Source organism: Pocillopora damicornis, chromosome 12 (genome assembly GCF_964200805.1).
Source record: "Pocillopora damicornis chromosome 12, jaPocDami1.2, whole genome shotgun sequence".
NCBI lineage: Eukaryota > Metazoa > Cnidaria > Anthozoa > Scleractinia > Pocilloporidae > Pocillopora > Pocillopora damicornis.
The window spans coordinates 4,124,782-4,140,133 of NC_142681.1; the positions used below are offsets into that span (position 1 = coordinate 4,124,782).

Here is a 15,352-nt window from a genome sequence, read left to right on the forward strand (position 1 = left end):
TACGACTTGGTGGTGGGTCAGAGAAAGTTAACCTGATACAGAAAAGGCAAGATTATGTTTGGAGCAATATCAGTAATGTGGTGTGGGGGAGAAAACTCCTAACAGAGTTTTGCTGAACTTATTGGCAGTAGGATTTAAAATTCAGGCAGTAGCAGAAGACAAAAAAAAATAGTAATAAAAATATGGATGTTTTGCAGATGGCCAATGTGCAGACAGTTGATACTAGCCGGAAGAAAATTTTATACCTGAAGAATGTATGATGTTCAACGCAAGATTTATACAAGCGCTTGGCTGCCTTCTCACTTGGCGTCTTGTAAACAGCTCTAGTTGTCAAAGTGTCCAGCTGATAATTGAAAGAAATACCAATAATTTACAAGAATGTTTTGCACAAGTGTTAAATTATGTTCATTAAATAATGATGTTTCACACAAGTGCAAAATTGTGTTTATCAAATGATTATGTTTTGCACAAGTACAAAATTGTGTTCATCAACCCTTTACACCCTCAAAATATATTTTCTCCATACTGCTCTTCATTCAATTCATGAGGTTTGACACGAAAGTTTGTATGACAATCAGGAGCTTTTTTAATTTTGGATATTTTCCTTTTTGTTATGACGTTTATGTTTGATTCAGTAATGATCCTGTAAGGAGACAATTGATCCCAGTCACTCTTAGAGGTTAAAGGTTCAAAGGGTGGGTGAAATCCTTCATAGGATTATGAAACAGAACCCACAGGAAGGAGTCAAATTATGTGCAATCTGAGCCAAATCTCATCTCTTAAAGTCTAAAAAAAGAAAAAGAGGATCTACCAAATAATGATCTTACTCAGGATTTTCTGGATCACATAGACAAAAAATCCCTTGTAAGGGTATCTTCTTGGGGTGCAAAGCTCTAGAGAACCTTTTAACCTTTAAACAAAATATGTCTCCTCTTGAAGGTCTCTGGAAAATGCTAGAACTAACTGCGGCAATTACTCTGTTTTTACCTCTCCTGGATGGCTTTTGATGATGAAATTCCTCTTTCTGTACTTGATGTAGTCAATCTTGGTCCTTAATCAAAATTCGAATGAGGTTCAGATACTATGATTGATACTATGATGACATGAAGAATTTGTTTATCAATCAAAAGCCTCTTAATTCAAGTTATTCTCATGACCCTAATGTCTGATTCAGGTGTGATATTGTAAGGAGAAATTAGATGCTCGTCACACTCAGGGGCCATAGGCTTAAAGAAGTTGCACCTATAACTTCCCTTGGAATGTAGGAATTAATCGAGCAATGCAAGATGAAATTCATGCACTTACCATGGAATTTTGTTGACCACCAGTCTGTCTTTGTAGGTAGCAACACCATCATGAGAAACACCAATGAGTATTTCTGTGCCATCTTGTTCCTTTATTTGGAATCAAACAAATATACTCAGAGCAACTTTGGATGAGATATCACAAGCAACCTGATAAAAAACTTGCTGTGAAAGTAACCAGACTTGTTACAAACAAGACAATTGGTAGCAAGCCATTTATAGGTAGAGATATGCTACTTCAACCGGACAAACAAGTAAAATACATGTACTGATATGAAAGAGCACATAAACCTTGGCCAGCTAGAGTAATTTTTAGCTGGCTACTGACAGTTCTCCACACAACATTGCTACCACAAGGTTCTCAATTCTGCGACTTTTTTCAAGTTGAATTCTAACTTATAATTTTGCTTTTAGTAGAAGAGGAAAACCATGGAATTCAGGGAAAAACTCTCAGAACTAGAATGAGACCTAACAACAATTTAACAGGGTGTAAAATTAACTTTGTTCTCTGATAGCCACTTAGCTCCTAAATTCTTCAAAGTGGTAGCCAATTCAAAAAAAGTTGGTGGCCATTTTCAAAGACAAACAAAACCTTTTTTTACACAGTCAGCATTCTAGATAGACCCTCCAAAATTAAGTTAGGGAGAAGATCTTTAACATGCTACAAAGAGGACACTAGGATGGATGATATAAAATGTTCAAGCTCACTTAAATCCAAGATGGTGTCTAGTTATTGATCGAGATGCATGTGCTGCATTTTGGAAACAAACTTAATGAGGAAGTTTGCCATGGATTTATCTTTGCAAATCTTTTTAATTCACTATATCTCTTGGTAAGGTTATGATGAAACATTCTAGTCACAAATTTGGCGACTAATTTTCAGGATTTAGTCACCAAAGTGAAAAATTTAGTCACATTGGTGCCTTTATTAGGTGCAATTTCACGCCCTGTTTAAACAAGTGACGTCAGGTTTAGTGGTAGAAGCAATTCTACCTACCCTTGCTGGATGTGCATCCACACCAAACATGACAAGTTTTGTTGCTGCCATCTTTAGGTACTGTAAATCAGCTTCTTCTGGACTGAGACCCCTGGAAAACAAACATCAAACTATAACATCCATTTCTGGATATCATGAGTTCCTTAAATGCTAACTAAGCAATAGACTGCACTTTCTATCAGTTTATTTGCATAATAACCCACAAAGAAAATTGGAAGATTGATAGAGAACTTTGTACTTCACAAGCTGGAGGGGAGTGATTTACAAACTTTTCTCATGTTCTTCCAATATTCCAAGTGGGTTGTTATGCCAGTAAACCCAAAAAAGTGCGCTCTATTGCTTTGATAACATAAACTCAGAACAAAACAACCTTTGTTTCAATTTTCTATCAGTTTATCGGTGCAATGAATGATAGGCTTATGACCAATCAGATTTCTTGCAGTATCTTGGTCATTTTTATCACAGGCATTTCTAATGAGAAGAATCTGCTTTTGAACAGATTCTGTTTAATTGAGTGTAAAAATTACCACAGCATTTAACTTCCAATCAACTTAATTTTTCACCCAGCAATAATAACAAAATTTTCATTAACAACTTCCTTTCATTGACACCTTATTTCCTGTAACATGCACTCATGTGTTTGATTAACATTGAAAAAATTCACAAGGTTATGAATGCAAACTATTGTTGAAAAATACCATTTGAGAGATCAAAGTGTTACTTTATTAGTACAGATCTTATGCTACCTGTTTTGCTTGTGAAGTTCCCTAATTTTGTCCAGTAATTCTTGTGTCTGCACAAACAGAAAAAATAAAATATTGCTTTAAGGTTACTGACTTTGGAGAGTTACCATTTATTTCTAAAAAGTGATAGGGATAGCCTTTACATTTGCAGGATGACCAATAGCTTATTTTTCCTGACAATATAATACATTTTTAAGATGACAGTTCAAGAGAATAAGACAAAATCTCAACCCGAGTGAAACTTTTTATTTGACTTGAGAATTGACCAAGTCATTGAATCACAAGTTAATATAAAAACCATTTTAACTCAGCATCTTTACCTGGTCAGGAGCAAAGACCATTCCATCCAAGTAGTCAGTTCCATGTTCACGAGCTTCATAATCACCAACATCACCTAAATTATAAGTAAAAGGAAGAGTCAGTTTCCAGCTGGACTATAAAAACAAATGCCACAACTTTGACAAATGAGGTAGAAAACTCTTTCCACAACAACATTGGCTGAATGCAATGAAAATTAGTTCTTGATTTTCTTTTTGAAGGACTAACCTTGCACAATGTAAGATCCAAGCACAGCCTGGTTGCTAAAGGAACATGGCAATCTGAAAAAGAGAAACCAACATAGCAATCAATTGGTGATATTACACTCAGGTGACCATAAAAAGCTAGGAGATAAGGTTTATGGAAGTCTCAAACACCATATCCACACTTTCTGTTGTATGAAGTGACTACAAATGTGTCTACATCTTAAGGATGAAGATGTTCATTCAGCCTTATTACTCTACACTCATTCAAATTCTTAGGTGAGGAAGACTCTATGAGAGTAAGTTTCTAGCTTAAAAACATAGCAAAATGACCCCATCAGAGCCTCTTAATCCTAGGCCCAGAGAGCTATGCCCAAGAACAGGAAGACTTCATATCATGCAAGGTTGAGCTTACAAAGACATATTCATTCTTTGCATTGACTCAAGGGAATTCTGAAGTTAGAAATTTCATTGTAAAGAACATGACATGGATACAAGCAATTCTATTTTTTGCCACTAAACATTTCATCTTAGCTGTCCAGGCTCTCTCTTATGGTATATCTGCATAGCAAACAAATGTAAGAGATTTGTATCTTACCTCCCAGAATTTACATCATCCCTCAACTGCATGCACATCAAATACCTTGGGAGCAAAATGGTGATTGAGACATATGCTACATCTAAATCCAAATAAAAGAACCCTTCTTTTCTTGTACTTCATGAAAAAATTACAAGAGATTCTTGGTAAGATCTGATTGTAAACAATAGAAAACGATCCTGTGAAACGCTAATCCATAACTTAGTTTTATAAACACCATTTCAAAATTAATATTTGGAATTAACAACAATCACAAGGTTTTTTCAAGGAAATCCCAATAAAATATAAAAATGTATAAAAAAAACACAAATTAAATAAAGACTGAGTAGAAGAATCTAGTATGAATGCTTAGTGAATGTTCTCTTTGATTTGCTTGAGCAGTTCTTGCTCTTGCATCATACATGTGACTCAAAGAATATTCTTTGGAATAAAGTTCAAAAGCAATTTCTCACATTTAATAAAAAACTTAGGGGAAATTCTTTCTATCAATAACAAGTTGAAGTTCAATTGGGAGACAAAACAGTATGATGACCAATAAAAGTAATAACAAACTGTCTGAAGCCAAGTTGAGTAGGTGGCAAAAGTATTCTAGACTAATTAATATTTAGGGAAGTAGACCAAAACTAATGCAATTCTAAATAACCTTCAAAACTCACTATAAAAAGAATTCCATCTCTATCTGTGGGAAGTATGCTATGTATTTGCTTTACCTGGTGTAGTCAGTCTTGATTTGGGAAGGAAGGGGCTCATAAAACTTAACAGCAAAAGCAAAGTTTGGCAGGCAACCTGAAAAAAATTTATATTCTTTAATTGACTTACTGATGTCAATAGCTTCAAATGACTGTCAAGCATAACTTGGTTTACTTTATTGTCTCAGATATTGCTCAATGCTAAGGTCAGATGAAACAACTAAGTTACGCAAATAGACCCACATTAAAAAAAAAATGTTTCCATTTACATGATAATCACAGAGTCAAAACTTTGTTTACAGATTAACCTTCTAGAAAAAGTAATTATGTCTTACATCAGAAAGTATGGACAAAAGGAAGAACAAAGGGTAGATGTTGACAGTCAACTTGTAAACTTTTACTTGAAAAACAATTGCGAATGTATACAACATAACCATCCATAGAATGCTAAAATAGAGTTTCTTATTTTTAAATGAATGTTTTAACATCATCCAAAAATTATCAGATAAATAAATAAACTATTCAAAAAATGCCACGCATATCAAGTGCTTCATGGCAAAGATAATTAGAGAGAGAACCAAAACGCTAACATCAATTCCATAATTTTCCCATCCTTTTGTTCCATTTTTATGAAAATCAATTTTTCATGATAGTTAGATTTTGAGTTTGATAAAATAAAGTACTTTAGATTGCTAATGAAACCTAATATAGAACTAACTTCATGTCAACAAGTGACCACAGTACTAATATCAGAATCAATATCAGAACTGAAGCATTTCAACATCAAATATGTCAGCGAAAAACTCAGTGACGACAAAGGGAAATTTTTCTTTAAGTACTTCTACTTCACAACAGGAAAAGGAAACAAGTGGATGTAATACGGCAGAAATATGAAAGAGAAACGTCATTCTGTTACTGTTTGATTCATAAAAGTGCAAAGAATGGTATTGCTATGTTAATTTTGTTTGCAGTTATGAAACAAACAAATGAAACACACACATTAAAAAAGAGAGCTTTATCAAATACTGGGGCTCTTGCGTGTCCGAGATTGATCTCACTCAGACATACTATTTCCTGTGTACACTGAAGTTAAGAGAGCCAGCAGGTTGTACAGCATGCAACCATCAAGAAATATTTAAACACTCAGACCACATAGGTAGTGAAAGCTAGGTCAGTGAAGTGGGGATTGTAATCAGTCCTTTTTGCTGATAACATCACGAAACAAACCCACTGCTTCTAATTCTTTTGGTAAAGGATTAACCTTGGTTATCCCATGATATACTTTGAGCCGAACTGCTTCAAAAGCAAATCTTTTTATTTCATAATAGTGCAGAGATCAGTAAAAGCTGTCTGGGATCATCCATTAATGCTAATCACAACAAATTTAATTTAGTTATAAATAACAACATTTTAATAAATATATAACGTTCTGAACAAGTGCATGATTATTTACAACACATATTTTGTGTTAGTTTGTAAACATAAACCATTTGGGAAGAAGCACTGAGTCAAAAATAAAAAATTAATGCTATCAGGATAAAAGTCGCATAACAGTAGTAGTAGTTGACAATATTATTCTCCAAGGAAAATTGTCCGGGATACTCATTTACATGACAATAAAATCTAGGCGTTGGGGCTTGATCGTGGGAAAAAAAATTCATACGAAGAATCTCGCAAAATACCTTTTAGCTGAGTTGTTATTTTCTTCTGAGGATTTAACCAGTACTAAAGGAAAAAAACAAAAACATATTGTAATTTACAGAAAGCAAACACAGGGAAAACGATTTCAGGACACAATTTTGATAAGTTGTTTTGGTAGGTCATGGTCACGCAACGGAAAAAAATTGTTTCGATAAAAGATAATAAGTTAGGGAAATATTTTTTTCCTCTTCAATGTCTAACGGAGTTAAATTTGTCGATAAGGGGCGATCTACTTCTAGACACAACAAAGAAAAGTTATATTAAGGCAACCATCTACCCTAATCATAACCCGAAGCTTAGTTGTGCTGGGTAACCTAAAAATATCCTATTACCTTTTCTCCTGTTTTGTCCTCCCATAGTAGTCCAAAGTACTCTTTTTCTGTAATGTTCAGTTGTGTTGTTACCCAGTGCATCAAGTCCATACCCTTGGCACTTTTCTTTGAGAGGAAGTAATTCATGTGTCAAAAATCATCGCAAGAACATAGAATTATAGACCGAAAGATTGACGAAAGCTAAAGCTAGGAACGAAAAACACCTTTTTAATTTTCGAATGCTAAATTGGTCAAACCGAATCAAATATATTTTGGCATCGATAACAGAATTCTAACGTTATCATATCTATGATGAGGTTTGGACGTTAAAATATAACTTGCAGAATGTTAGTTTTGAAGTGTTAATAACACAACCTATACTTATCCTGCAAAATGTTCGCTGAAAATCAAAACATTGGCTCTCTTTCCAATTGCTCTTTATCATTCCATGCCAATTTTGGAACATGAAGAGCAGAATAGATGAAAACAAATCTTTAGGCAGTAAATATGAAGTCATAAATCAAAACGCAGTTTCATGTAAGAGAATCCATTAATGTATTAGGGAAAATAGCTAAAAGAAGACCAAATATGAAATGATGAACGCGAACATCGAACAATTTTTCTTCCTAATCATGATGTAAACATCGAAGGGAACAGACGTCGACTGGCAACAAATTGAAATCCAAACACGGTTCACCTTAACTTTCAGTGTTGTAGGATTTATTTGCAGATAAGGCAAACCCTGATGATCGGCCATGAAACGTGTTAATGTGCACAGTCAAAGCCGCTGTAGACATTTACATAAAATGCTTTTGTAGGTCCGCGGGAGACGACCGTTTCCTTTCTCAATTTTTCCAATTTGACTTCTCGCGAGACACAATAACACACCATTTAACAGCCATAGGACAAATATAAAATCGTGTCGTTAAGCAACAAGAGTTGTTAGGTATTGGAAAGTTTCCATGCAATCTCTTCAATCATTGCCATTCGAACCGTGCTTAAAGTTCGATTCAAAATATACTGCTGCCCGTCTTGACAACGACATTTCGGGTAAGACATTTCCCCAAGCATTTCCCATCATAAAATTGGAAAAACTGTGGGATAAACTTCAAGATTTTTAACGAGATCTACTACAGTAGCTTAAAAACATCGAATAGACCGTTGGAAAAAACTTACTTGTAAGTGATCTGTAGTCAAAACCGTTCCATCGAGAAGAGTGACTTGACAAGAAAGACGATTTCGCGAGGGCTTTCTATTCGCTTGCTGTCTGGGAGAAATTGTCGGACTTTCTGCATTCTCTCCGCTGGCACCAGCCATTGCAAATCGTTCAAAAATCTCCGGCTGTAACTCAAATTACTTTGAAAGTCTTTACTCAACAAGAAACGAGGCAAACATAAATGAAGCGAAAGGATTCATGCTTACAAGAATGAGATTGTCACGTGATTAAATTATTCTACTTTTTTTCGACCAATCAAATTCGATATCCATAATACTGATTATCTCGGAAGTAATGTAATTGGCTGTTTCTTATCGGGCTCTATTTCCCGCCACGAGATGTCATGCCGATGTCATGTCCGACGTCATGAGGTAATGTTCGGCGGAAGTGGGTGTGTTGTCCTTTTACAAGATCGTAACTACGGAAGGTGGTGACGAAAGTACGAAATCACGCACCGAAAAAATTCATATTTTTTATGTCAAAAAAATCTATGATTATCATCGCACAGACAGCCTTCCACTGCCGATTTTATCTTAATATCATTAGACGATGTTAGGAACATAACAGCACCAATTTGGGTTAATCATTGTTGAAAAAAGCGTCACAGTTGAACTCCGGCACTATATTCGGACAATTATTTCCGGAAGTGGAAAAGTTCAAGTCGCGAAGCCGAAAACCCGTGACAGATTCTTTTTGTTCTCAGCGCTTCCTTTAATGGTAAAAACTTTATTGATCTTGTTCGCACCTAAGACAAGATACGAAACTTTATTTCAATGATGCTGCGCTGTAAACAGTCAGTAATTTGAATTCGCGTTGCACGCAAATTGGGGAGACTCTCAAACAAGCAGCGCCTGATGAGTCATATGTCATCACTTTCTATTTAAAGCTCAAGTAAGGGTTGAAAAAGGAACTCCAAACATGTAAATATATGTTAATGGTTGGAATTCGCAAATTGTAAAATTGGAATTTCCTTAAGAGGAAAGGGATGACACTTTCACTTCTGTTAACAAATAGCATCAAAATAAAAATTTCATTTAAAATCCTAATATCTTTTCTTGATTGTATTTTCTTCATACAAATCCTACCACTCAAAATAATTTTTAAGTCATTTCATTTAATTTGCAAACTCAGTTTTCTGAGTTGTTTACTTCAATATTTTTTCTGATTGCACTCCCAGTTTTCTGAACTTCACTTTCCTATGTAAATATAGGTGCAGTTACTGAGAAGACCAGACAAATGAATTTAAGTTCATAAGTGAATATTCATCAATGTATCTTATTATTCACAAATACCTGCTACTTACCTATTATTACAGATGACAGTTAAAAAAAAAAGTATGCAAATTTCCCCCATCACTTTTATTTAAGGAAAAACTGATCAGTTGATTGTTAACTGCCAAAAAACAATATAATATAAGGCAAGTGTTGATTATGAAAGCAAATTTAACAAATATGCAACATCCTTGATAATATTACCAAAATAATCAATTTACCTAACAGTCTGATGTTTTGAGTTTATAGTTGCCCAAAAGGAAATAGAATTAGCCATAACACCTGACTGGTTTACAACACTCCCCAAACCCAGGATTGACCAAAACAGAATTTTTCCTCATAAAGTTCACACATTTCAAAGTTAATGAGATGAAATAATTCAATCAACATAGAATACTTTTGGATTCAACTCCAAATTCTCAGAAGTAAAATTATAGGAAATATATGGAAGACCATGTAGAGAGCTGATATCATGATCTCAGTTGTGGGTGAAGGGTCATAAAACACAACAACACTGGGAGGTCTCTTTTCTATTTGTAATCATAGTTGGATGAGAAACCAAAACAAAACACAGTGATAAAATTCATGGAATTTCTCTTGAAATTTCTATCATAATAACCTTCCTATTACAACTACATTAGCACTCTGTCTATAACACAGCTACAAAAGTAGATATTCAATTCAAAGTTGCCATCACTATGAAAAAAAATAATTTCAAAGACAATGTTAAGGGGATTACCTGGCAGTATCATTAAAGTGAATTTTTTTCATTTCATTTTTTGTCCCATGACAAACAAACTCTGTCCACCACTACCTTTCATTTTCCTCTCCACCATGCATAATAATAACACTATCTCTCTCTAGCTCTATGTTTACAATAATTAACAGAAAAAAAATCTTAAGTCACATACAGGAAATACTCTTTCAAATCATTTATGGTGGGTATCTCACTTTCTTAACCCCTTTACACCCTAACATCGGCATACATTTTCTCCACACTGTTCCCTGTACATTTCCTATGGCACTAACAAAGAGAATTCGTTTAACAATCAAGAGCGTCTTTAGCTGGTGATCATTTCCTTTATTCTCATAACCTCAATGTTTGTTTTAGGGGTGATACTAATAGGAGAAAATAGCTAGTAATCACTATTAGGGGTTAAAGGGTTAAGTAAGCCTACTGCAGAGACAGCTGCTCTCATTCTCAATCAATTTTCCACATGCCAAGTTTAACCAGAATAATTGCTATACTGATGTTTTCGTCCTCAGTGTGAAGAACACAAGAGAAAAAGTATTAGAAAGAACAAAACGACACAACTGGTACATATATTTCTCTAACACCAATGTAAAGTTGTAAGCATGGACCAGACCTAATATTCTAACAACCAAGGACAAAAAATCAGCATTACTTCAACAAAAGTGTTTATTAGTTAAAAATTACTAAAAGCATAAGTGTACACCATGCACAAGAATAACACTATCTCTTTCTAGCCTTATGTTTACAATAACTAACAGAAAAAAATTTTGATCAAAAAAATTTTTTTTACTTAATTTTTTTGGAGTTTTAGACTGGACACCCAGAGCAGGCATTTTCAAAAACTGTTAGCTTACAAGACTCTTTCAGTATTATTTCAACTAACAAAACTTTTTTTTTCTATTTTCTACAGTAAATCAAAATCAGTAAATCTGTAAATTAGTAAATCTTTTAAAGTATATAAATTTTCTATTTTCTATAGTTTTTCTTACATTACTTTCATTCTGTTGGTTTTGACAAGGAAAATATATTGAGGTTTAGATATGATATCTAGTATAGCTTAGTTCAGGCTTGACAAGAACTACTATTGTACTTCCACCTTGTGATGTGTCTTCTGCTGAACAGTCTACATTCGGCGATAACTGCCAAGCCTTGCATGGCAATTTGGACAAGAATGAATGACATCTTTGCAACCATCCAAGCAAAATGGAATTAAACAACAACCTAGCCAACATCTGTTGATTAAATTGTAAAACAACAATATCAATAAAGAAAGATCTTGAAAACAATTCGATTAATTTTGAAACATTTTGATTGTTACCAGCATGGGACACAGGAAAAAAAATTCAGTTCTAATGAAGAAGTTAATTTAAAAGCTTGAGGAAGCTTGTGATAAGATAGATTGTTTCTAAGGTTCATGATGCAAAGGAATCCTGTATACTGTTAGGAAGAAACATTTTCAAAGTTTCCCATGGAGTGAAAGGAAGAGATTTAGTCCTTCAGTGATTCCACTGCAGCCCTGAAGTATTTCATGTATCCTTTGCTTTGATTTCAAAAAAAAGGTCAACTTGTTATTTCTTTTTTTGAGCCATTAAATAGGTTAACACCACTAAGATTAGTGGGCTTTGACAGAATTACATTTTTAATTAGTTAAAACCCAAGTGCTGTCATCATTTACTAACAACTGTCTGAACTCAATTGACCTTGAAAGGCACAGTGCCCGACCTGATGACCAGACTCCATTGATTAGTCACTTAACACTTTTCAATTTTTAAACTTAATTGAGGTTACTGTTCAAATGATGGATCAAATTTCAATTTACCCCAAAAGGAATAGAGCTCCAGCTGACAACCATGTTAGAGTACCATCCTGATATGTTGTACATGTGATAATATGTGTCTGGCAATGTGGACAGACCATGCTAACGGGAGATTCACCAAAAACCATGTTCACAATGATAGGAGTGGGTGGCGTAATGATTGTTGTTGTTGTGGGTCCCACAGGCTGCATCCTCGGGGGAGGAGCTTGATAAGGCTGTGGTGGTTGATACCCTGGTGCTGAAATAAAATAAATTAATAAATAAATAAAAAACCTGCTAATATTAACTAGTATACTTTATTGAGGAAAAATCCCATTTGCTCCTGTGTTCTTGTATTTGTCACTATTTTTTTCATTTTATTGATGAGAGAAGTATGAACAAGTCATTGGTCACTTGAATATCTCAATTCTGAAAATAAGTAACTCCACAATTTCATTCACGGTTTGCTTCTCCAGATAATGTAATGTATATCTTTATGAATTGAGAGAATTTGGTCTCATTTCATCATGACACTCTTGCTGATGAGTTTATCAACCCTCATAAACTGTTTACTATCCAATGTATTCAATTTGTAGGAGGAAGTTATACCCAGAAAGCTGTCAAAGTCAGGACACCCTGGAGAGTCTACAGAACAGTGCCAACACTTAAATTCTTCCAAACTCTGGTCTGAATGCCAGTGAGCTGACTACTGTTGTTGGTCTTATACCACTGAGAAATGGGTAGAAACTTCACATAGTTTCATTAACGAGAATATGCCTTGATGGCTCAGTAACACCATATTTTAATAATTACTTTCATTTAAATAGCTCTATCTACACAATTGTAACAAGAAATTGTTCAGATACTCATATGCTATGGTTAGAAGAAGAAGTCTTTTTTATTTTACTGAGGCAAAAGAGTACAGCAGCCTCACCTGCCATTTGAAGGCCAAGAATTCCTATACTGAATTTTCAAAGGATATTAAGGACTTTTAGTCATACTATAGTAACATTTTTAGATAGATTTTATTCAGTATTTTTCTTTACAACACTATATAGTAATACCTTTTGTGATGTTAACACTGTAATTAACTTATAGGACACCTATTGTTACTAGTGTCATCACACTGATGGGGTTATCCCATATAAATATTATCATTATTATTATTATTATTATTATTATTATTATCATTATCATTATTATTATCATCTGCCAACTTTATTTTTTTCTGAGCACATAGCATTAGATTTTATTTTAATATTATAAGAAATATTTTTGTTGGAGACCTGTATGTATGAAAAGATCTAAGAGATTTCTGAAGACTTTCGAAGATCTCCTGAGTAGTTTAAACACAAACTCCAATCTAGAGCTCTCTCTTCAAAAATTCCAGCATTTTCCAAAAAAATGATTTGTCAGAAATAAGTTTCTTTTCTGAAATGGTTGACCCCAAATTAATCATAACCATTACAATTTCCTTAAATGTGATTGGTGCATCAGCTGCTTTATATTTCACTAATCACTCTGTATCGTTGTAATCAGACAGTGTAATCAGACATTGGGCTGTAATCAGACACCTATAATCAGACAGTTGAAGTAGCCAATCATACTAAGTCACTCTGCTAAATCCACCAATCACAGAATTGATCACAATAACCATAGCAAAAACCACTTGTTCTGAAAAAAAGAACTGGGAAATTTCCAAATTTGTTGCTTTAGACATTTGTCCCTACTGGAGATGTTTGTCCTAAATGTATTTTTTTTTTCGGAAATTGTAATGGTCATGACTAATTGGTAGCAGGACTTCATGTCATATAATTCTGTCCGTAATCATACTCATGACGTAGGTATGTATGATTACAGACCAAATTGGACTCCACTCAGTCCTATTACCATTATTAATTGATATAATATATAGATTTGGCCAAGCCTAAAAGCGGAGGTCACATTTTTTTTTCCACACGTCTCAAGGGCACAACACCTTACCCTGGCCAGTACTAGAACCCGAGTCATCCAACTCAGAGCCCAGTGCACTGACCACTGGACTACTGGACAAAGCCGTGGCATTGGTATGCCCACAGTACAGTTAACCACGCATGTTAAAAGTAGCACCTTGTACGGTTGTACAGTCATACAGTCGTACAGTTGTACTGTCATACATCCAAATTTTTCGGCTCGATGGGTTCCTACTATTTTGTATAATTATGGGGCTAAGCTATGCATTTGGAAATGTTTCAGTCAAGCAGGGCTGCCATGGATCGATTTTTTTCCTCCATGAGAAATTAGTTATCAGGTATAGGCTAGAGTGAGATCAGACTTAACAGGGGCACAGACACCAGTTTAGTGTTCATCACGTTGCCTCTGAAATATTAACCAGCTCGAAAAATGATGGCTAGAACTGTTTCCTATCGTCATGGCCCTTGTAACTGAGCAACCAACAGGCCACAGGGGTATTTTAAACATGATTGCCTAATTTGAACATGCGTCTGCTCGGACAATAAACCATCAGTGACCAGAGATGGCGAAAAAGCGATACAAAGGAAGCTGTTGGTGGGATGATAAATGAATTAGGAGGAAGAAAGGGAGCTTTCAACATGTTATAAGCATCTATTCAATGCCCTCTTTCTCATTAATTAATCAGGAATTCGCGCGCTTCAAACAACATGTAATCTTTCAAAAAAAAGATCGTACGAGTACGTCTACAATTACTGATGATTTTTAACGATTCTAAATTTCCCCAAAATCATCAGAATCCTCGCCAAGCGAAACGCCTTTCTAAGAAGTAAAGTAGCCGTCATGACAGCAGATTTTATCACAGACACCAAAGCCAGGTTTTACCATTCACTTAGAGGCTTTTTTGCGTCTTCAACGAATCTACGTTTGGTAGATTACCTGAAGCAGGATAAGGCGGTGGAGCTGCATAACCAGAATCTGTTGGAATGGCACCGTAATTATAAGGCGGAGGCTTTCCTTGTCCTTCCATTCCTCAGCTATCTTGCTCAATAGTTAATTTTATCTCATAATTTTACTTCCCGTTTCCTTTTCGGACCTCGTGATCAACACCAACTCGAAACTAGCACCCAGGCCTTCAGACGATAAATCTCTCGTTCCCCTCCCCTAAGTAAATGGATTAGATCCCTCACCGATAAAATCCATCAAAAAAGATCGATTTTGTTTCACTTTCGGATTAACGGAAGGTAAGCCTGTTGATCTTGAATTTAAAGTACAAACTCAGATCCTGAATTTAACTCTATTTTGCATAAAAAAGTTTGAAATTAAAACCCAGTAAACAGACCATCAACAACTTCAGGGTAATATAAGAATCTGGACTAGCTACAACTGTGAAAGACAAAATTATCAAAGTGCAAGGTAAGCAGGGAGAACATATCTAATTTGAGGTTCAATCAACTCTAAATATCAAAACATAACTGAGAACTAGAGAAATTTTTTTGAGG

At 34.8% G+C, this 15,352-nt stretch overlaps 2 protein-coding genes across 7 annotated transcripts in view; both read right to left on the minus strand.

Annotated features, from left to right (window-relative positions):
• The window catches only part of LOC113685277 (uncharacterized), an 18,911-nt gene extending 10,117 nt beyond the window's left edge, over positions 1-8,794 (minus strand). For 5 of the 6 annotated variants that reach the window (XM_089190147.1, XM_089190148.1, XM_089190144.1 and 2 more), the window contains exons 1-13: positions 8,041-8,319; positions 6,886-6,990; positions 6,535-6,577; positions 4,874-4,949; positions 4,164-4,208; positions 3,591-3,643; positions 3,365-3,438; positions 3,048-3,094; positions 2,302-2,392; positions 1,306-1,394; positions 988-1,051; positions 246-343; positions 1-32 (exon numbers count right to left, since the gene is read on the minus strand). The exon at positions 1-32 is cut by the window's left edge and continues 254 nt beyond it. In XM_089190147.1, coding sequence (XP_089046273.1) covers positions 1-32; positions 246-343; positions 988-1,051; positions 1,306-1,394; positions 2,302-2,392; positions 3,048-3,094; positions 3,365-3,438; positions 3,591-3,643; positions 4,164-4,208; positions 4,874-4,949; positions 6,535-6,577; positions 6,886-6,990; positions 8,041-8,181 — 958 coding nt within the window. In that variant the 5' untranslated portion in view covers positions 8,182-8,319. Of the gene's footprint in view, positions 33-245; positions 344-987; positions 1,052-1,305; positions 1,395-2,301; positions 2,393-3,047; positions 3,095-3,364; positions 3,439-3,590; positions 3,644-4,163; positions 4,209-4,873; positions 4,950-6,534; positions 6,578-6,885; positions 6,991-8,040 lie in introns of all 6 variants that reach the window. The other variant, XM_089190146.1, reaches the window with a different exon arrangement.
• Positions 8,795-9,873: 1,079 nt separating this feature from the next.
• Positions 9,874-14,986, minus strand: LOC113685599 (lipopolysaccharide-induced tumor necrosis factor-alpha factor homolog). The gene is made up of 3 exons (XM_027203134.2): positions 14,790-14,986; positions 11,925-12,159; positions 9,874-11,337 (listed from the first exon to the last, which is right to left on the minus strand). The coding sequence occupies exons 1-3, from the start codon at positions 14,878-14,880 to the stop codon at positions 11,229-11,231; spliced, it is 435 nt and encodes a 144-aa protein (XP_027058935.2). The 5' UTR covers positions 14,881-14,986; the 3' UTR covers positions 9,874-11,228.
• Between the last annotated feature and the right edge of the window lie 366 nt (positions 14,987-15,352).

Bases quoted from the DNA above. Each gene is read 5' to 3' on its own strand.
- LOC113685599 (XM_027203134.2), bottom strand. From the start codon at position 14,880: ATGGAAGGACAAGGAAAGCCTCCGCCTTATAATTACGGTGCCATTCCA. The intron at 12,160-14,789 runs GTAATCTACCAA...ATTTTATTTCAG, and splicing joins ACCGCCTTATCCTGCTTCAG to CACCAGGGTATCAACCACCA. The intron at 11,338-11,924 runs GTAAATTGAAAT...TTTAATCAACAG, and splicing joins GGAGCTCTATTCCTTTTGGG to ATGTTGGCTAGGTTGTTGTT.